General features: G+C 37.2%; 2 protein-coding genes across 5 annotated transcripts in view; both read right to left on the reverse strand.

Annotated features, from left to right (window-relative positions):
- The window catches only part of Mctp (multiple C2 domain and transmembrane region protein), a 26923-nt gene extending 24466 nt beyond the window's left edge, over positions 1 to 2457 (reverse strand). The window contains exon 1 of one of the 3 annotated variants that reach the window (XM_046627573.2): positions 2322 to 2457. In XM_046627573.2, the coding sequence (XP_046483529.1) occupies positions 2322 to 2373 (52 nt within the window). In that variant the 5' untranslated portion in view covers positions 2374 to 2457. The remainder of the gene's footprint in view (positions 1 to 2321) is intronic. The other 2 variants (XM_046627568.2, XM_046627574.2) reach the window with 2 other exon arrangements.
- Positions 2388 to 16488, reverse strand: LOC124219667 (uncharacterized). 2 transcript variants are annotated; one of them, XR_011177213.1, is made up of 11 exons: positions 15713 to 16488; positions 15266 to 15614; positions 14213 to 14456; positions 13767 to 14093; positions 13538 to 13603; positions 12732 to 13299; positions 12288 to 12489; positions 12019 to 12207; positions 10006 to 11922; positions 2799 to 2934; positions 2388 to 2502 (listed from the first exon to the last, which is right to left on the reverse strand). XR_011177213.1 is itself a non-coding variant. In XM_046627560.2 (9 exons), the coding sequence occupies exons 1-9, from the start codon at positions 15867 to 15869 to the stop codon at positions 10002 to 10004; spliced, it is 4056 nt and encodes a 1351-aa protein (XP_046483516.1). In that variant the 5' UTR covers positions 15870 to 16488; the 3' UTR covers positions 4941 to 10001. The 2 variants fall into 2 exon arrangements, 1 of the variants encoding a protein (XP_046483516.1); XM_046627560.2 differs by lacking the exons at positions 2388 to 2502; positions 2799 to 2934 and having other exon boundaries at positions 4941 to 11922; positions 12288 to 12522.
- Positions 16489 to 22401: the final 5913 nt, after the last annotated feature.

Below are 22401 nucleotides of genomic sequence, written 5' to 3' on the forward strand. Positions count from 1 at the left end.
CACCCATTTCAAATCCACAAATATTAACACAAGTTCGACTAGTTCTTTCCCGCTTTGATTATACGTTCAACATGAATAAAAATTTATTAACCTCGAAGACGTTTGAAAATTATCAATCCTCTTCGCCTCGTACATTCTTCTTATTCTAGCAGACGGTTAAATCAAAATTAACTGATAAATCATCGTTCGATGACTCGTAAGAAAAAAAAAAAAAAGAAAACAGTTTAAATAATTCTTGAAATTTCGATAACGCGACGCGAATTATAATGCTTAAATAACACGAGTATTTCAGTCTTGTTTTTTTTTTTCTTCGATGTACCACTCGATCAAAATCGGGGTGGAGGGGTGGGGTGGGGGGGTGGGCAATAAATTATCATCCGGCCAACGCACTCGAATATTTTTCCTTTCCCCGAGTGCCCGTCGATCCTCCTCTTGTTGTATAAGGACGAGGAGGATTTACTCCTTGAAACCCTTCAGGCTCTACGAGGTTTACGGAGCCACTGACTGAAAACGCGGTCACATGCCGTGCGGCAGGCGCCGGTTGTGGGGGGCTTTATCGACCCAGTCCCACCACCTCAGTTTTATATATTATATGCCGCCCCTCTCCGTGTGTTACGCGAAATTCACGTGGCGGCATGGCAAGAGAAGAGAGCCGCCATGTAACACTCGCGTGTGAGACACGGAGCGTACATTTTCACCCCTTGAGTCATCCTCGCCTCGCATTTTCAAGCTCGTCTCCTGCCGTTCCTAAGACGCCGATTTACGTCTGCGCTTCGTCAACGACGAAACGCGAGTGAACGATGAGGAGAGAAAAGATTGATTCGCTAATTTGTAGGGAGGGGATCAGAATCAGAGGGGATAAAAGCTCCGACCGACGCCATTTTTGTTTCATCTTTATTCCCCGTTGGCGGATGATTCGAGTAGGAAAAATTAACTCGATACATTCCAACTCTTTGTTACATTTTTAACGAGTACACCTGTTATTAATAATTATAATAAGTGCGCGCGAAACAAATTTTTTTTTAATTTTTTTTTTTTTTACCGTTGTTACGCGTAAATCTACGAGTGCCGTTAAGTTTCTTGTCCAATTTCGCATTAATTTATGTATTTTTATTTTTGTTTTTCATTCTTTCTTCTCTTACACTTTCATCCGATGTTTGAAAGAGCCTTTCTAAGTATCCCGTACACGCAACACGGTTCTGTTTATCACCCCCAACAGGGTTCAACATTAACTGGTACTGGAAGGTTTTTTTTTTTTTTATACGATACTCGAACTACGCATCGAGCTCAATTATTATAATACACAGAAAATGATTTGACGCTTGAAAAATATGCGGTAAAATCGCGTCTATGTATAACCGTATAAAAATTATTACTAATACCCTGTTAGATTACATCCGTTAGGGCGTGCGATAATGTTCTTTAATTAATGAAAAGCGTATCCGCGAAACGGGGTCAAATTGTTTGCACTGTGGTGTGATAAACAGTATACGTGTATACCGCATAATAATATAATAGAATAGGTAGCGTAAGTTGTTGAGTTGCGTGCGATGAGGTGCGGTCAGTATTATTACAGTATTTCGTTTTAATTACGCGCCTGACAATCGTGCCGCGGTACAAAAATTGTAAAAAGAAACTGCGTGCGTGCGTGCGTGCATGTGTGATTATTTATTTATTCATTTTTTTGTGCCGTTTAGTCTGCTCTGCGCGTTCTAATCAACAAAAGTAACGCCGGCGCTCATTGCTGCCATTTTTACAGCCATCCCACTTATTGTTAGCGCGACGTTGTCCTTTTCAACTTGTTACTTGTTGGTACATAGATAGGCGACCTCGACATTCGGTATAGTTGAGAGTGAAAGGCGAGTGTAAAATAAAAATACACGTTTCCGATCCAACAACGATCGGGTTTCAAAATCAAAGCACAATTCTGTTATACAATTAAAAAATGAACAAAAAAATAAACAAAAAAAACCAAAAAATAACCAACAACTTTTCTCTACATCCATTATCGACTATACGCTGAGGTGTTCTCGTATAACGTTAACGAATTAAATAAACCACGTATATAAATACGTGAAATTCTTCGTCAGACAAACGTTAATCTGTTTCGGAACCAACACGCGTCTCGTCAAAGGTCAAGGTCTTCCAACCGGCGCCAACAGATTCTACGCGTGCTTTTTTTTTTCAATTCCCATCAATAATACAGTGCCTCCTTTTACAACTCTATTCGTATCGCGTATATACACGTAAATATTTGCACAATACATGCAAGGTTGAAAAATAATGTTTATAAAAAAATAATCAGCGTATCATTCGCTCACCTTTTCCACCGAGGCACTTCTGGATCAGAAGACAATCGCTGAGATTCAGCATCTGAACTGGAGTGAGTCGGAACTTCGATATATCCGTAATAAAATAATTTTCCAAACGGATCTCGACAAAATTCGATCACAACACGCCGCTGCACGCTGTCGCATCACTCGTCACCACTCATCGCCAACCCTGGTGAAAAAATTTCAACTGCTATCAATTTTAACAACAATTGTAACACTTCGTATTATTTTGTAAAAAATTACAAACACACACGCCTGATATTTCGCAAAGAATTCTTAATTTTAAAACAGTTTTCTACGTTATTTACTAGAAAAACAGAAAAAAAAATAAAAATAAAAAACAGATCATCATGAAAATCTGCACACACTTACAATTTCGTATAAAAAAAAAAAAAAAAAATCCCAATTTCTTTAAATATTCGCGTGTAATATCGTAGAAACGATTATCCACCAGGGCAGTCTTACCTCGTTCTCTGTTGCCGGAAGATTGACCGCACAACACAACATCTCCTCCTGCCGCAACTCCATTCTCCAATGACATTCCTGGGATCGGTCGAAGTTAGCTCATCGCCACGTTGTCGCAAGTCTCTCGTCGCCTACACTGAGAGAAATTTTTTATTTTCGTTTACCACAATCGAGAAATACAGTTTTAGGTAAAAAAAAAATGAAAATTAGTTTTCTAGCTCGCTATTCTTTCTCGTCACGATCACTGTTGCCATATTTTCTTGCAACTGTTGCGAAAATTTAATGCTCGTGCAACGATAAATTTTGGTTGTTCGAAACCGCGGGACCGTGATTATAATTCGCGAATTGCGCACTGGTCGGTAAAACCTCTCCCCCCCCCCCCCCCCCTATTCTACGACATTCCGTGCGATAAGATCTATGCAAGGATCGCGAATCTACGGTCACAAAAATGATCGTTAACCGAAGGAAAACATTCCGAACAGCTACGGCACGACGCCTGTCTCGATGGAATTCACATCGGTCTAGTTTACGCGCATCTTCCAGCCACTTAGGCCTCATTATATCCTCCAAATAGATCTACGTATTTATCTTCGCAGTTACCGTGTATATTCATTAACATAATTGCTCTAAAGATTCGTCCTTCTTATTGTCCGGAGTTTGCAAGAATTTTACAAACATATTCGCATATCTACACGTCACGGATACTGAATTTTTTAGTATACGATATATTTAAAAAAAAAAAGAGTTTATTGTCAACAAATATATAATATCGTATTAGTAAATTTTAGTAGAGCCAGTTATGATTTTTTTTTTTTACCTGTTGAGAAATTTTTATCGATCATTATTTGGTTCGATTAAAATTTGCTAATCAATAACGAAACATTCGTTTAGCCATGTATTCAAATATATATATATATATATATATATATACATTTGTTAAGGGTAAACAAACTCTTTTCTCGTTATACACTTATTCTACTTCAAAGATTTTATTTTCACACCGCATTATTACAGACTGTGCAGTTGTTCGAACAAAGATAAATTTTTCCTCAATTTTTACCCCAATCGAATCGTCTGGCTCATTAATTGGTACAACAAATACAAATACAACGCGATAGCTTCCTCTGTTCGTGGCAATTTGTCGACTGATATCTATTACGACTTCATGCATTAGTTGAAGGTTCGCCGAGCTGTTCGAACGGAGATTGGCAGCGTCTGATTACCGGCAACAACTCCAGACAAATCAATCCGGACTGTAGGTCAAATTGAGGAAATAAAACTATCCGAGCACCATTCGATTATAATTGAATAACATAATTTTCACAATTTTACGCGCCGTCAAATCTACCGATTTTCGTATTATACGAGCGCGTTTCGGCAAGATGGCGTCGAACGTAGCGATCAGCTGATTATTTTCGTATAATTGTAGGATAATAAACAGCTCGTTAAAGCTGACAAGCTTTTATTTCGATAACCAAATTGGATAAAACACGAATTAGAAAACGCGATGCGAACAGTTTTTTTTTTCTCTTTCATCGATAAACACAAAACGATTAGTTTTTCCAATAAAAATAACTATCAGTCTATTGCTCCCGAGACGTGGGACGCCAATTCGATAGTTGCAAACACGTACTGGAGCAAAACGTTTGAACTTTAAAAGACTCGATGTGAGACTGACGTTCGACGAGCGAATTGCTGAAAACGGAAGCGGGCGGAGGATTAAGGAAATTGCGGTATCCTTTACAGGGGTGAAGAAGAAGAAGAAGAAGAACAGGAAATGAGAAAAAAAAAAAAAAGAAAAATTTAACAATTACGGTGAAAGTAAGTGAAAAAGAGGCGGGCATTTCGCAATAAACGTTTCGAGAATGCGAATGAGCGGCGAATACCGACGAATTGGAGCCGTTCCGTCAAAAAGTTGTATCGTCGCCGTGTTATCGCGATTTGGGGGAAAGGAAAGAAGAATGCCAAGTCACTTTCAACGGCGTCAACAAAAGAGCAAAATTCAATACTACGCAAAAGTAAAATCAGATCAAATTTGAAAGTAAGACGACGAAACCATTGCGAAGAATTGTATAAAAAAAAAAAAAAAAAAAAAAAAAAGAACGATTTTAACGATCGTCCGTGTTCGAATAGAAAATCGTATCAAACATTATTCATTTATTTTTTTTCATTGTACAAAATCCGTTCCTTCTTCCAAATACTGCACATCCTATATACAATTTACTAGACATACATTTTTGGGCGTACACAGTACGCAATTTCTATATCTGCACAAGTTCACTGCACTGTTTAATAATACATAGTGTTTTCTTTTTATTTATTTATTTTTATTTTTTTTTTTGTTATTCTATAATTCCGTTTTCGCGCAGTCTCAGTTACAGCAGAATATCATACACACAAGTTGTACGCATATTTTTAAAAGCGTAACCGAAACCCGTGAGCAAGAAATATTTGTTTAGAATTGAATAACCATAGTTTACAACTGCCGAGGGAAGTTTCGGTTACCTCTTAATCAAAATTTTCATTATAGCGAACGAAAAACGTATAAACTTCAAAATTCATCGTTGCACATCAACCGTATGTGTACGTAATCCCCCCCCCCCATTTTATTTGCTGCGGTATTCCAAACGTTAAAAACGATTGCCTCTATACGTCACCGCAAATCTAACGACGTGATATATACATATATTAAAAAAAAAAAAATTTTTTTTGTTTTTGTACAAACTCGAAAGACTGTCCGAGCTTTAAGGATTTGTTTGTTTGTTTGTTTTTTTTCCATATTCTCCCAACATCTCATCTTTCTACATTTTTTATTTTTATTTTTTTCTCCTTCATTTTGTAATTTCAAAGAGAGCAAATTTAGCAAATCATAAAAATTTCAAATAGCTGCCAGCGTTGTACAATTAATATAAAAAACACAATTTTCAAAATAAAAAGAAAACAAATCAAACATATATATATATATATACTTCGATTTTGCACCAGTATGATAATCGTACGATAAAATAATAAATAAAATCATTGGAAATTGAGTCAAGTTTCGAAAAACAAACGTGTTGTACGTGTGCCATACTATTATGAACGTATTGAATTGTCAACTTTAAACTAATAATAAAATTTTACACGGCCAATCGATACCGTGCAATATATTTTTTTGCTTCTTTTTTTCTAGGTTATTCTCATTCGCATGCGTTTTAAAAATTAAGTAATTTCTCACTATGGCGTGTAAAGCCGCAACAACAAACTGTTTTTCGTAAAACTGATTGATAAGATTGCGAACTTTCTATGCCTTTAATTAAATTATCCCTACCTACATATTTCTTTGGAACTATAATATTACAACGAAATTATTACCGTCATTTATCACCATTATCAATGATCATAATCATATAATTGTTATAATAATATTATTAATATATATATATACACACACACACGTACATACGGACATTGTTTGACTATATAGTAATTATACATGTAATTGGACTGTGAACGCACCGTGAATATTATAGCCCTAAATTTGGATACTTTATCCTCACCGAAGACAAATTGAATTGAAAAACGGAAGGAAAAAAAAAAACGACAGTAAAACGATCAACTAAAATAAATAAAATGAAAGCTGCAAAATCTGATTTATATTATTTTTTTCTCTCAATAATACCTTGGATCATAGTTAATCTGTTGTTTGAGAGAGAGAGAGAGAGAGAGAGAGAAGAAACAAACATTCAAAATATTCACGCTAGTTCAATCCCGAAATTTACAATATTATATTCCGTATATAACAAAATTATCACAGATATTTCAAAGTCTTTCCAGTTATATGAACATGTTTTTTTTTTCTCGTTTCCTCTAAGATCAATTTTTATTCGTAGTATAAATAGTTAATTCTTTTTAATTTTCCAAAATTATGGAATCCCGAGTTTTTAAATAATGATTGTTTTGGGCGATGTGTACGTACGTGTAAAACAATAAAGAGAAAAAAAAAAAACATCGACGATGATAAATAATTAAATCGGTGAAAAGCAGCGTTTGAGAAAAAAAAAATGAAAATACACGCAGCAGACTGTACAGGAAACATTAGTAATAAATCTGCCAAACACGCCGAGTAAAAAAATTAAAAAAACCAAAAAAAAAAAGACCAAATAAAAATTCAATATCAACAAACTGCGACACGTGGGTAAAGCAATGAACTGTAGTCGGTTTGAATACGTCGAGGGTGATATTGTAAGCAATACATTTTAGCCTCTTACTCAGATCCGATAGTTTACAGTTTATTTTTTTTTCTTCCGTGAAACGGGCAAGTTTTATCCAATCAACGCTGTATTTATAATACACATATTTTCATATTCGCCATTTTTTTGTTAACGCTGAGAATAAAAAAAATTAAAAAACAAAAAAAGCGTCCACGTGAATCGTAGTCTAGACAAATATGAAAAATGTGAAAATTATTTGGAAAAATAAAAAATAAATAAATAAATTGTCTGGATATATTTGTCGTGAGCAAAAAATCAATGAAACAAAATGATAATGAAATATGATCATTGTCGTTACTGCAATACGCACAAGGGACTACAGTTCATATGCTGCAATTTGGGTCTTGGCAAGGATTGTCATTGTTTTTTAAAATTTTATTAAGCAACCTGATTAAAAACTAAACGTTTTCATAATACAAGAAAAAGGGAGGATTTACTTTATTTACATATGCATATATATATATATATATATATATATTTATATATGCATAGATATTAGATCATTTCGCAACTACATGACCCCTACCACTAGTACGTATATTACACGGTATCCTATCGCTTTTTAAGCAATTTTTCATGAAACGATATTACAAAATAAAAACTGCGATACATCGTGTCAAAAAAAAAAAAAAAAAAAAGTAAAATAAAATAAAAGAACAAATCAATTCAACCTCACACTATGATCTCCAAGTATTTACACATTTTTTTCTGCGTCCATCTGAAGAATATATACATATATGTATATATTTCTGAATATAAATTTAAAAACAAGAACGAAAAAAAAAAAAAGAAAATAAAAACAAGAAAAAAAAAATCAAATTGCGAGTCAATGGTGAAAAAATTTTCTACGCATCTATTGAGCGACGATGATGAATCGTTATTTCCCTTTCTTTTGTCACTCCAAATTCCAACGCCCATTGGAAAATCGATATCAAACAAGCGACAGAATGATATTTTCTTTTTATTGTTGTTATTGTTATTATTATAATTATAATTGTTACTATCATTATTATTATTTAATTTACAAGTGGTCAACTACAAGCTACGTGTTATATGCGTTAATGTGTTTATATATGTATACGAACGTGGTACGATAATATACACGTAAATCATCCACTGCTGATAAAAACTTGAATTGTGAAAAGTGGTACAGTAGTGGCGTGCGCAAAACCTAAAACACGGGCATTTTATCGTTCCACTTTCTCTCTCTCTCTCTCTCTCCCTCTCTCTCTCTCTCTGTCATACTTATTTACATCGAAATTATTCATATATCACATTATTTCTCTCGTACATGCGGTAAATAAATGTGACTAAATTTACTATTTACTATTAATATTATTATTATTATTATTATTATTATTATTATTATTAGATTTTCTTCTCCTACGCAGTGCGACTTATTTACATACATATTGCAATACACTATATTGAAATGCACTTGGTAATGATGGCCGAGAAAAGAACAAAAAAAAAAAAAATGATAATAAATGAGCAAGCTGCAATGAGGAAATCCACGCACGCAGTACAGCGATGAATGTAGGTAAAAGGTTGTATTTATTAATACACGCGGAAGTTATCATCCGTATACATTTATATAAGTTTATAAAAGTATGTGATGGAAGGAAAAACAAAAAAAGGTATAAAAATTTTTTGGTCAACTCGGGTCCTTCCGTCGGATAATCAAGATTTTACGTAAGACTGTGAGAAGATTAAAGAAAGAAAAGAAAGAAAAAAAAAAAGAAAACAGAAAATGCAAACAGGATTCATTATTGAAAATTTTTCCTAATCTCTCTCTCTCCCTCTCTCTCCCACTCTCGCTCCTATCTAATACAGACTATAAATCTTTCAATTAACATCTATATCTATAAGCATGATAATAAGCACACGTGAGAATTTAATATACACATTAAACTTTGACAATGAGAAAATTACAACGATACCCCGTGATTTCTTTTCAAATATTACTAACTTGACTCTTTCATTTTTCTCTAATTCTAACGATAAGTATATACTTTGTGACAAAATTTCTGTAAATGTTCGTCAAAAGTTAAACACCGTCATCCTTCCACTTCAATTGAATGATTAAATAATGTGAAACAAACCCCCTAGATCACCGCGCGCTGCAAGTTCAAACTATTATTGTGGAGAAATTCAGCGTAAATACACGATACGATACGATACGATACGATACGTGAGTATGTGTGCGTGTGTATAAATATATACTTACACAGTAGGAAAGAAAATGAATACACGGCATAATAAATATAATTAATTAATTAATCAATCAATTAATATGTACATTAAAACACCTATTATGTCAAATACACGAACCATATTATTACAATATGTATATCATTAGGTACGATATCATAAACACATTTTTGCGATTTTTTTTTTTTTCATTTTCTTTTTCTTTTTTACTTTCAAATCTCATGTTTGCTAAACAGTTTCTTCTCATTGATGGGGGGGGAGGAATGAGAGTAAAATATAAAAACAAAAAAAAAAAAAAAAAAAAAATAAAAAAAAAAAAAAAAAAAAATTGGAAATAGAACAGAACAAAAGAATCCATGCGGTTATTATCGTAACACGTATATACTACTAATAAATTTCACGTTACAATCTTTCTTGTACTTCCTTCCGTACTACCGGAAAGAAATACATCGTCGTCTTGTGTTCGTTAACAATTATTCACTACTACCGTTTTCCGTTTTCGGGGTTAAAATAAAAATTGTTTTTTTTTTTTTTTTTTTTTTTTTACACGTCGCGAAGAGATCAAGAAAAAAAAATCAATAATAATAATGATAATAATAGTAGCATTTTATAGTTTCGATTCCCTAAGTCTTAGATATATATGGATATATGTATATAATATCCATATATATATATATATACATATATACATACACACATTATCTAACCATATAATCAATACCTATTTATGCGAATAATCCTACCAATTGTTACCCCGACCTCGACCCCTGAATCCTCCCCTAAACTGACTGCTGCCTCCACGCTTCTGACCTCTGGGACTAAAATTTTCTCTAGGACCTCCACCCCTGCCTCCACCTCTGTCGACCCAAGGTGCCCTGGGCCCACCTCTGAATCCACCTCTACCTCGGGGAGGTCCGTTGCCTCTCCAAAGTGGGAAGGGAGATCCTGGAGGTCCACCACCTGCGCCGCGTGGCCTAAACCCGGAATTTGAACTGTCGTACTCATAGACAACAACAGGGTGAATTTCCATTTGGCCACCGGTAGTCATGAGGGATCCGTTTGGGCCGAGCAAGTGGCCAGTAGGCATCAGCGGTCCGCCAGTCAATTGGCTGATTGGTGGACCATTGGGTAGAAGTGGACGTTTTTTTATAGGCGTACCTTCGACCTGATTGTGTTGCTGAGGATTATTTTGATGATGATGATGATGATGATCATCACCGAAGTTTCCGCCGTTCTCCGACAGCTGCCTTTTCAAATTGTTATTAGTCTGCTTGTTGTTAGAGTTCATGAGCGCCTCTAGCTGTTCGGATAGCTGCGTGGGCTGCTCCACTTCTGCATTCGACTCCAATGACTCCAGCTGGTTCTCATCTCTAACCGTCTCCCCACCTTCCTCCTGTTCTTGCTGCTGCTGCGGTGTTTCCTCCTGTAAAACCTCAGTCACCATCGGCATTTCCAGCTTCGCGATATCTTCGCTCACCGCAGTTTCCGACACGGTCTGATTTTGTTCTTCAGGAGTTACTTCCGGCCGCATGACTTTCTCCAGCACAGCTTGGACCTCGGCTGTTGTTTTTTCGGACGGAATAATCGCGCCGGTTTCCTCCGCCTCGATACTTTGATGCGTAGGCTGCATTTGCTCCTGCTGTGAATTCGTTGCTGGAATTTCCTCGATTTCATTATCAGTCGGTATTGATATCGGCATACCGTCGTCGTCGAGAACTACAACAGCTTCAGGGGGCTGCAATAGGAGCGGTCTGTTATTCGGCAGGATTTCCGTCGGAGATCTTTGACTGTCCGGTTCTTGACCGAAATTCTTATTCGGTCGCCGGTTGTTCATCTGGTTGTTGACAAGAATTCTCTGCTGATTGTGATCATCGGAAAATCTGTCCCTCCTGTTACGAGGAAAACCGCGACCACGACCGCGTTGATCGTTCCTCTGAAAACCTGGATCTCGCTGATGATGGTCTACGGGCACCGTGTACCTCCCGCACTGTAGAGGCTCACCCTGAAAATCTTGGCTGATTCGTCGCCTGTTTTGATTATCCTGAAACTCGAATTCTTGTTGCTGCTGCTTTTGTTGCTGATTCTGGCGAAATTCCTGCTGCTGTTGCTGCTGATTGTGGTAAAACTCTTGCTGCTGCTGCTGTTGTTGTTGTTGTTGTTGTTGTTGTTGTTGTTGTTGTTGTTGTTGTTGTTGTTGTTGTTGTTGTTGTTGTTGCGGCTGCTGCTGATTCTGGTGAAAGTTGGGTTGATTTGGTGGCCGAACGTTCGGCTCGTTGTGACGGAATTCTGGAGGATGATTTTGGTGAAAGTTCTGCTGATTTGGTCGAAAGTCAGGGCGATTTTGATGGAAGTTTAACTGATTGCTGTGAAAGTTTTGCGAACTGTGATGAAACTGCGGCTGATTTTGATGGATACTGTGAGAATTTGGTACCGGCAGCAGCGGAGGAGGGCGAGACTGTATCTGACCACTGGGTGGCAGCGGGATCATTCGCATGTCCATGTCAAGGTGATGACCTGGTGGTGGGAGCAAAGGGCGCATATCCCGGTCTTGCGATCTTAGATCAACGAGAACCCTGCTGCTCTTTTGCTTACCATCACCTTCGTCGTCGGACATTTCCATGTCGACACTCTCGACGATGTCACCTGGCTGCATTTGTTGCCTGGTAATAAATTGAGAAAATTTTTCATACGTTAATAAATAATCTGCCAAAGCAGATTTGGATCCCGCTCCGTGTAAGGATAAATAAATCGCGTACCTGTAATCCTGGTCGGTCGGAGGCCAGGCGGAATTTGCATTGCCCAATATAGACAGCGACTGATCTGTCGGATTGCTGTGATTCGCAGGGCTGCCCGTTAGACTTATGAGATTCCTGTGATCCACATCTGCACCTTTCATCAGTCGATGTGGCAACTGATTTTCCACGTTTAATGGCAATGGTATTACCCTAATTTGCGCACGTAACAAGACATTAGACTCAGTATCGATTTGTAACAAAACGTTTCGTAAAATTTATCAATACGTTACCTGTGATCCACATCGCCGCTACTGCTGAGCAGAGGTACTTGAGGTTGAGAGTCATCGTATTCTATAGGATCAATGAACCCAGCTTTTTCAAAGAGTGGTGGCGACTCGGGCGTTTCCGACAATATATCATTCTTTAGTCTTGCGCTCGGCCAGACCTCGTTTGCAGAATCCCAACGCTCATTACCGGACCTGTCACCGGTATCTGGTGGCCAAATTTGGGGCATGGTATCATTTCCTGGGGGATTTTACAGTGGAAGCATCTATTTCGAATATTTCAAATTGTGTGGAATTGTTTCAATGGAAATTGAACACAGATTTTCATGTTGTGTACAATTCGTCGGATAATCTAACAGGGGGAACTTGAGTGAAATCAAAAATTGCGATATTTGATATGTGAGAAAAAAATTTCTCACAGCTCTCTGTTCGATTCCACGTGTTTCTTACCTTTCTCATCCCAGCCAGATGGTTCCTTGTTCAATTCATTGGCTGAGGACCAGGTGGGAAATTTTGGGGGAAGTTTGTTGTAGCAATTTTCATCATCCAGAAAAATTGGCGGCGGCATAGGCGGAGGAGGTAAAGGGTTGACGGAATTCGGTGTGTTGTCAAAAGCCAAGTTCATAGTAGTGTTGTTTCCTTGACTATTCTGACTCGAGTACGGAGAAGGTGTGTGCGAGTCAATTGTCAAGCTTCTAACTCCCTGCAAAGGCGTGCTGTGCGGCAGTTGCTGACAATTGCCCAAATTGCTAATTGGCGTATTTTGCACATTCATTCCTCTAGAGTTTACAGGAGTGGATAGATGTTGCTGTAGCGGCGATGAATGAAGGTAATCTCCAGGTGGTGGAGACTTCATCGGTGTTCCAGATGCGTCCAATCCGAGTCCGGGAATGTTTGAACTGTTTGAAATTGCCTCGGAGGATGGGAGCACAGACTTTAAAAAACTTGAAATGCTGAATCCATCACCTGACCCTTCTGCTTTTGAAGGGCGCATGTTAATAACTTCAATCGGCTTTGCCTGTAAAGACAAAAAAATTTGACACACATAATTTCAATCAATTGTTGAAAATTATTTTATGACTGCATGAGTTTCAATCGGTTACGGAGACACGGAATTACTCATAATTTGTGAAATTTCTTTAAAATGTATCATACCGTATACTTTTGTATGTTTAATGTTTTGATTTCGCGAATAAAGAAATAATGAAATCAGAATAATAAAATATTAAATTACCACTATATTAAATGAAACATACCTCTGAGGAGTCATTATACTGGCTCATTCCTGTAGGAGTTGCCGATCTGTCATTGAATATATTCCGCTAAAAATCAAATCACACACTATTAGTAATCAATTGTTGTCACTTTGAAGATAAAAAAAAAAAGTAAGACAAATCAATTTTAACAAGAGGCTAGTTACATTCGGGAATTCAAGTGACGAGCTGATAAAAATATAGTAAAAAATGGTCAAAAATAATAATTTACCGTATCGAATTCGACATTTCCTCCCATGAAGGACGAGAAGTTACCAGTAAAGTCACCCGACATGTTCCCCTGTGACTGTTCGGGCGCAGGTACAGGCATTGGCTCATAATCCTGCCTGTAAGAACCGTACATCGACGGAGGCGGAATATCAATCAGTGACGATTGATTAATGCCATGATGCTCGTCACCGGGAAGTTCGATATCGCTATCTGGACTCGGAGATGGTGCATTTATGTCTGGCGATGGGATTGGGGACACCAGCGTTGGAAGTAGCTCATCGAGCTTCTTCTTCAAGTTTTTTACGCGACTACCAAAGTTTCTGTATGCCTGAAAGACGAAAAAGCAATTGGAGTTTCAAGTACCGAAACACAACAACTGAGTTTCATTATCTTAGATGCATAAAAAATGTGCAGATAAGGTTGTTCTGTAATGATATGGAAACTTACATTTGTGACTATTTTCACCTCCCCACGTTGAGTTTCATAAAACTGATCCGCCTGTTCTAGTAAATCCAAAACTTGCGTTCTTTCCCTGATTTCCGCCTCCAGTGCGGAAATATAATTCTCAATATTTCCCACCGCAATGTCAACGTCTTTTTCCGCATCTTCCACGTGTCTTCTGTCTTTTAAGGATGCGCACAATTGCTCCGCATTGTCAATATCCGTGTTGCTGTCTCTCAAATCTTGCAACCTTGCGTATTTAGAAAAAGAATTGATGAATATTCACCACCAATAGTGAAATGCATTGAAACAATATAAATGGTTATAGTTTTTCGAAAAATTCAAGAATTCAACATTCACCATTCTATACTAATTGTTATGCATTATACAAGGTATCATTCACTTTCATTAAAAAGTTAATGTTCGTAGAAAAAAGGCACATCCTATGCAGCAGAGATTAAAAAATTTGTTATACACTTAAGATAAGTACAAAAAGCTGAAGTTAATAATATTGTAGTAATAATTCACGTTTTTTGTAAAATGTTTACTTCGCAATTACAGCAATGTCTGATATGCACTGAATTATAATAAGGCTAAATATATTCTTACATTGAAAACTAGAAAATAGTGATTGTCTCTTTTCTTCTCCAAGGTTTCATTACATTAACGTTACTAATTTCAGTCTCATATGACTACAGAAAAAGTATATCCACATTTGGTTCCAAATTAGCCAAAAGTTCTTAAACTTTTATAACTCGTAAAATGTCTCTTACATTTTAAGATTTTTTAAATTTCCAGCTCTTATCGCTACCCTAATTATTCAGTATTTTTTTCTGAACAATAATAACAAATGCATATCTTTCTTTTTTTTTGCAGCTTCCGTATAATGTTAAATTTTCTCATAGAATGTGTAATCTGAGAAAAGTGAAAAATAATAATTTTGTTTGGGAGAAACTGACTTTTGGTAAAATTTTGAAACAAAAATAAAGAACAAAATTCAGGTTCAGCTATTTGAATGGAGCGTCTACAGTTTTCAAGTAACAAATGCATATTTCTTACCTTGAGTCAGTGGCCTGTTCAAGAGTAGCGCAAGATCTCATAGTAGAGATCAGCAAACTGGCTTGAAATTCATCATTGGTTGCAGTAGGCTGTGGGTCTGGTTTTTTCTTAGGGGCTGCGGACAGCAAGCCAGATAAATCGGCCAGAAATTCTTCATCGTAAACTTGACGCTGATCCCATATTTTGAAGATCCTTAATATTCTGTGTTTTACTTTCTCGTCCCTGACCATAGTCGTGGCTCGTTGCAACGTCGTACCCCACGACTCAACAAACTCAAAGTTTTTACGCTTCGAGTATTGAATGACATCGTTTGCCAGGTAGAAAAGCGTCAGTCGATGCTCAACTTTCACTGTAGAATGAAAATGGATATAAGTAAATATTAAAATAAATGAGAGATAAAGGTGCTATTAATGCGTAACAATAAAAGAGCGACTGCTGGATTCTTACCTTTCTTCAAAACCTGGAGCCAGGTGGCAACGATCTTTTTGTGATGCGGCCGCCTCTCTAGGCACCACGACGATAGGGCCTGTATCGATTCTTGCGAATCTTTCAGAGACTGCAGCCTCTTTTCAAACAAATCAGTATCGAACTCTGCGGTAGCCATTATGGAGTAGTATTCTTAGTTCAAAAATTGTTTAATTAAAGTTTGTCAAGCGACAGCTTACGGAGCACATGCCATCGATATTAGCCCCGAACGATGCGGGGACAGTTGTTTTAGCGTCATACTATTGAATACACCGAATACACTTTACCGAGTTAACCAAGCAAGAGGTCTTAAATTCGAGAAAAAGAAGAAAAAACTGAGAGAAAACTAGATACACACACACACACTGCCGTTTAGGGTAGCGTTTATGCTAATACCGAGATGCGAATTACGCTTGTCGTATCCGCGATCACTTGCAAATTCATGTAGTTTAATACAGGTCAAAGATTTTCATCGTACACCAAATCGCGAACGCACCACATTTATCGGGGGGAAAAATCTGGTATGTGTATATTGTGTGTTGTAGCGCTGCATGCGAGCCTCTCGCACGCCAAGAGCGAGTTTGCAAACAACCAGTTTTGCACGTTCAATTCACTTTAAAACACTACGTTAACACTTCACCACCGTTCTTCGGCTTGAGATCGCTTATTTCCGATAAGAAATATCACCGTTTACAACGTATTTATAGCAAAATTAATACCCTTTAACCAGGTAATCGGAAAAACAAAACTCCGCCATACTTTTGGTGGCAAAATACGACCGCGCAATGGCCGGCGTGGCGCCACACACTAGGTACTCATATACATATATATATAAAATTTCAAAAGTACCCAGCAACAAATTCAGAATTTCTCCGACTTTAATAAACCTTGGGATAATTGTACCGAAAAGCATCTATCTGCGAAATGTCAGCGCCGTTTACGGGCACGTGACGAAAGAAGGGAAAGTGGGAGAGTAAGAGTAAGTGAGAAAGAAAGAGATAAGAGAGAAATGTAGGAGCAGACGGCGCGCGTACAAATGTCTCACCATGTGCCATAACAACATACGACATGGGCTGGATTTTCACGAGCGTTGAATCGACGCGACGGCAAATTGACGCTGCGCCGCCACGCTGTTTACGGCAAATAAAAACGATCCTGAAAATGGGTACCAACACAACAGCCAAATGCCGGATCGTCAAAATTACGTGCTGAGTCGGTGCAGGGAGTAAGAGGGAAGGAGACCGATCTACGTGCTGCAAATTCTGCAGTGATTTTCAAGTCTCTATAGTAGTACGGTATTCTGCCACTGGTAGTGCTGATGCACAATGTGTACTCGACTAAGAACAAATACTTGGGATATATCGGAAATACGAACTGAAGTCGTTCCGATGTAACTTTCGTTATCAACATCGAAATCAATTTCTGATACAATCCTCAGAATTGTTAACAGCCCTCTGAAAATCGAATTGGGGATGTGCTATGAAAAATTGCTGATCGGGGAAATATTTTACGTCAAAAAATATACTCTCCCAAGCCTCCAGAGGTGAGATATTTCTCCGATCAGCAATTTTTATACTCATCTCGATTCGATTTTAGAAAGATTTATCAAGGCTTTATAGACGATTCCGGAATTCGTTACACAAATCGCTTTAGATATTCATAAAATAAAGTTTCATCGGAAATACAAAACATTTGATTAGCTGAAACAGATAAGAAGTTTGATTACCTGAAACGGTTAAAAAGTTTGGTTAGCTGAAACAGATAAAAGGTTTGGTTAGCTGAAACAGACAAAAAGTTTTGTTGGCTGAAACAGATACAAGATTTGATTAGCTGAAACAGATACAAGATTTGATTAGCTGAAACAGACAAAAGGTTTGGTTAGCTGAAACAGACAAGTTTTTATGAGCTGAAAGTGACAAAAAGTTTGGTTAGCTGAAACAGACGAGAGGTTTGATTAGCTGAAACAGATAAAAGGCTTGATTAGCTGAAACAGACAAAAGGCTTGATTAGCTGAAACAGACAAAAGTTTTGTTGGCTGAAACAGATACAAGATTTGATTAGCTGAAACAAATACAAGATTTGATTAGCTGAAACAGACAAAAGGTTCGGTTAGCTGAAACAGACAAGTTTTTATGAGCTGAAAGTGACAAAAAGTTTGGTTAGCTGAAACAGACGAAAGGTTTGATTAGCTGAAACAGACAAAAGGCTTGATTAGCTGAAACAGACAAAAGGTTCAATTAGCTGAAACAGACGAAATTATGATTAGCACAACGACAAAATCATTTCTATTATTAATGAAAGAAATTATAAACTTTTTGATGAAAATTAATTTTGTACCTAGAATTACTGAAATAAATATGCTTTATAAATACTTACGAGAAGATTCTTCACTATCACTATACACTCCGCGATTTTTATCTCCGTGAATTGACTGCCGTCTTACATATGCCACTCTGTCTCTCAGAACCAAAAAGTATCAAGTCAACGCGCAAAAGGCGCGGTCAACTTCAACTTGAAAACTCAGTTCTTGGTAAGAAAATTAATTGAAAAGCGGAACGCTTCACGTATAGAAAATGCTTTACTTTTTCATGTACCATTTACCAAATCGTTAAGCAAAAGGAGCGATCGATCGATTCGCATTTATTAAATGATATATAAAAGAAGTGCGTTTTACCGTATGTTCCATCATAACTCTGATGACGAAATTCCCTTACCAATCCCGGTTTTCCCGATGTGTAGCCACCCTGATTCTCAATCATCGCGCAAAAGGCGCGTCTGATTCCCGTGATTACTACGCGCAAATCGGCACGATCGATTAACCTGTCAAAAAACCTTCAATATCTAGGACTTGTCGCAAAATTCTGCAGAAACCCAAGCCGCATCTGCGTCTCCTTGAATCCGACACATTGCGATGCGAATTGTTGTTCTGAGAAGCGAATCAAGTCCGGGAGGGAGGTTGGAGGACATGCATTATTGTGTGGCGTGACGGTCGGCGGTCCTCTTCGACGCGACGTCTTCGAGCTCAGCATCTCTCCCCATCTAGCGTACCACGGAACGCGATAGATGGTCCAGAGATGTGTTTTGCCCATTCAGACGATCACAGAGATCAATTTAATGAAATAATTATCGATAATGACTAAATAATTAAATAGACAAGAAATGGGAAATTGAACCTCGTTCAAATTTGAAAGCTCACTAATAATTGAGAGACTCTTGTATTCAAGTCTTTTGAGTATTTCTTGAGGAAAATCACTGTGATCATTTGACGCTGTGGATTACAAAAATTTGTAACATCGCGACACATCGCGACCTTCCTACCCTCGCCTAATTCCCAACGGAACCACCCAACGGAAATGTTGAAGAGATTCACACACACACATCTACATTAAACCCCGCGACGGATCCCAAAACGACCTCCTACCTACCCGATTACCTATATTCGCTCTAAACGATTCTCCATACTTTCCAACACACATCATTCTTCCTCATTCGCGCCGTGGTCACTGTAACTTACTTTTTCATTGGTTACCTGTGGGATGCAAAATGTTTTTGTACTCTAGTCAGCGAAAATACTATTTTAGTGATTGCTGGCTGACTATCGGTACATAAACCTTTTGTAAGATGGATTAAAAACATCCTGAATGCTAATCAGCATTTTTCTAAGCGAGCTAAGCCTGTAGTTATTCGATAGTTGCTGGGTATTAAAAAATTGAAAATGATTCAAGATATATCATGCAATTTGATTACGTTAATACATTCTGCCAGACTTTGAAATGCTATCGATTAAACAATCGTTGGAATATGTTTAAACCTCAGATTTATTCACCACTTAAACAACATCATTCGAAAATTCAAACGTTGGTAGATTAATATATCTGTAGCTAAACACAATTTGTTCTCGCGAATGTCGAGTAAGTGATGGTAACCTGTCGCGATGCTCATTCCACTTTCAGCAACGTGCAAAATTTCTAACTGAGTACCTATGGTAAAATAGGTCAATTGCTACGAAAAAAAAAAAGATCCAATTTAAAGTCAAGCAACGTTGCGATCATGAATGAGCCTATCCATGCAGCTAGGAAATCGAAGATTTGTGTAACAATTGTTACCGCCACGCCACATGATAAAGGAGTCCCAGGGAAATACCCGTAACCTAAGACGTGCAAACTCACCAACGTTGCTGAGTAATGGAGAAGTTACTCGGATGTCTCTGCTTAACTCTAAAAAAGCGAAAAAGGAAACTCGAATTAATTTAGCAAACTGGATTTTTAGTTCTCAGGTAAATTATTACTGTTGTCTAGTTCCATATTTATTCACCGCATGTCATGCAATGACAAAAATTTCCAATGCACCACATTGAATTATCAAACAATAATTAACATAAGTTTTCTTACCTCCTCCAGGTTGCTCCACACTTTACATGTAGTAGTTCTCGTAGCATCTCAGGTTGTATGGTGATGACACACTTTTCACACTACAATAAGGATATAATAAATTATTACTTGCACAATGTATTTGGATCACATTTCATGTCACTACAGACTGTCTGTCTCAAAATAAGTTACTTGCATGATATTTCAGTGGTTCCTGATTTAATTATAAACGAACTGCAAAAATTAATTAATACTAGGGGGCTCATAAAATAAGCACAGATTTTGAATAAATGCATAAAATTAGTGAGCAGATAAAATCATTTACGATGAAATGGTAATTAAATTATGGTAATTAAAAATCATATTAAATATGTACCTTTCAGTTTTATTCACTGCATAGCTTGTGATTTAATTTGTAGTTTGTTGTCAAAGATCGATTGATTGGGTTAGGTCATTCAGATCATCGCTAAATGTGGTTGACAGTGCTGTAATATAGTGTGCCCCTGTTAACAGGTAAGAAATAACAACATTTAATTAGTATTTGCTTTGAAAAATTAATATACAAAACGTTGAAAAATTACTCTTATTTTTGTAAATATAATGAAGGACTGAATACCAATTAATTTCAACTCACTGACAAATTTCTCAAATTGCAAATAGCCTAAAAGTATAATCAAGAATGATCTCAAACCTGTACCTGTTTTCTAGTCTTCCACAAAATTGCGAACTGTTCACTTTCTGGATTTTGTTTTCAAACATTGTATTACCGGGGTCACTTAATGCGGATACTCGCTAACCTCATTTATTCTTACGGTAGCTCCATTCTATAATCAGCTAAAGGACAAACGAACAAAATTTTTTAAATATTTGATCTAAATCAACATCCATATACTCAATAATGTTTAAATGCATGCAAATTTTGGTTTGTAGGTAATGCGTTATGCCAAGTTTAGGAAAATCTTGCCAATTACATAAACAAGGGATAAATGAATGGGATTGTTTAATACCTGTTGTTTATATGTAATAAGTTCATCAGTTCCGCTACCAAGTGGTGTCTTCCACGATTTATCGACACGGCCTTTCAATCTAGGTAATTACTAATGCCAATTAACATTGTTTCTGTTTCTTTCTGCAATCAGGTAAGATAAAAAACATTTTGTGAGTACTTTATGGACCTTTAATAACGATTTGGATAGCATTGAAAATTCACCATATTTATCCAAAATATAATAGGTACAGTACCGTTCATAAGTTAGGGATCACTTTCCAAATTTTCGATGAGGACAAAAATATCTCAGCCAAAAAAGTCCTAAAACTGTTTTTTTTTTTTTCGGCTGAGATGTCAAACTTTTTGTCCGGATCTAAAATTCGAAAAGTGATCCCGAATTTATAAACGATACTGTCTGAGGAATCATTAACAGTTGACGATTTAGATTCTCTCACGATTTCGAAACGATTAGTAACGTCGTAATGCCTTAAATTTAGTTAGGTAGTAATAATAAGGATTACGAAATCAACCACGCAATAACATTTTCATTTTACAAACGTTCGTCCACGTGAAAGACTCGATCCGCGAACCGTAATCAAAGACGCAACTCGCATGAAGGTCACCTTCCGCAAGGCCCGGTTTTCCAGAATGTTAGAAAGAAAACCACAACGGAAAATTATCGGGGCATTTTCTTTTCACAAAACGCTTACCACTATGCAGCGTAATAATTACACTCGATTCCAAGCCCATTCGCAGTTTTTGTGGTATAGTTGGCGTGTAAACAGACCAACATAAATTAAACTTGCTAACAATGCAACTACGCACTTACCGAAAGTCAGCCACACAAACAAAAACAAACGACATTCGACGCAGAGAGTCGAGAATCGAAATCGTTAAAAGCTGAAGTTGCACAAAAGAATGAAAATTTAATACACAACACTCACCTTCGATGTCCTCGGCTGTTTTTATTTCAGAAACTCGGTTCTTTTATGCACCATATTCTGCATGCCGTTCGTAAATTATTCACAGTAAGTTTGATGGGAATACACTGATCGAACAACATTACATAACCTTTTGTTTTAACCATAAGGCATCGGTGCTTGACTATGTCCCGAATAGTCGAAGTTGGCACATGACGATCTGAATTCTTGACTCACAACTTACGTGATTTCACTACGGCTGCTCGGAAGGAACTGATACCGCGCTGCGCTCGGACACGAGTCTCAACCGGTTGCCAACGACTTACGAGCCGCGGACAAATGTTTGAAAAATTGCCGTTGCACGTATCGTCAGGCGTCAATTGAAATTTTCTG

Source organism: Neodiprion pinetum, chromosome 5 (assembly GCF_021155775.2).
Source record: "Neodiprion pinetum isolate iyNeoPine1 chromosome 5, iyNeoPine1.2, whole genome shotgun sequence".
Taxonomy (NCBI): domain Eukaryota; kingdom Metazoa; phylum Arthropoda; class Insecta; order Hymenoptera; family Diprionidae; genus Neodiprion; species Neodiprion pinetum.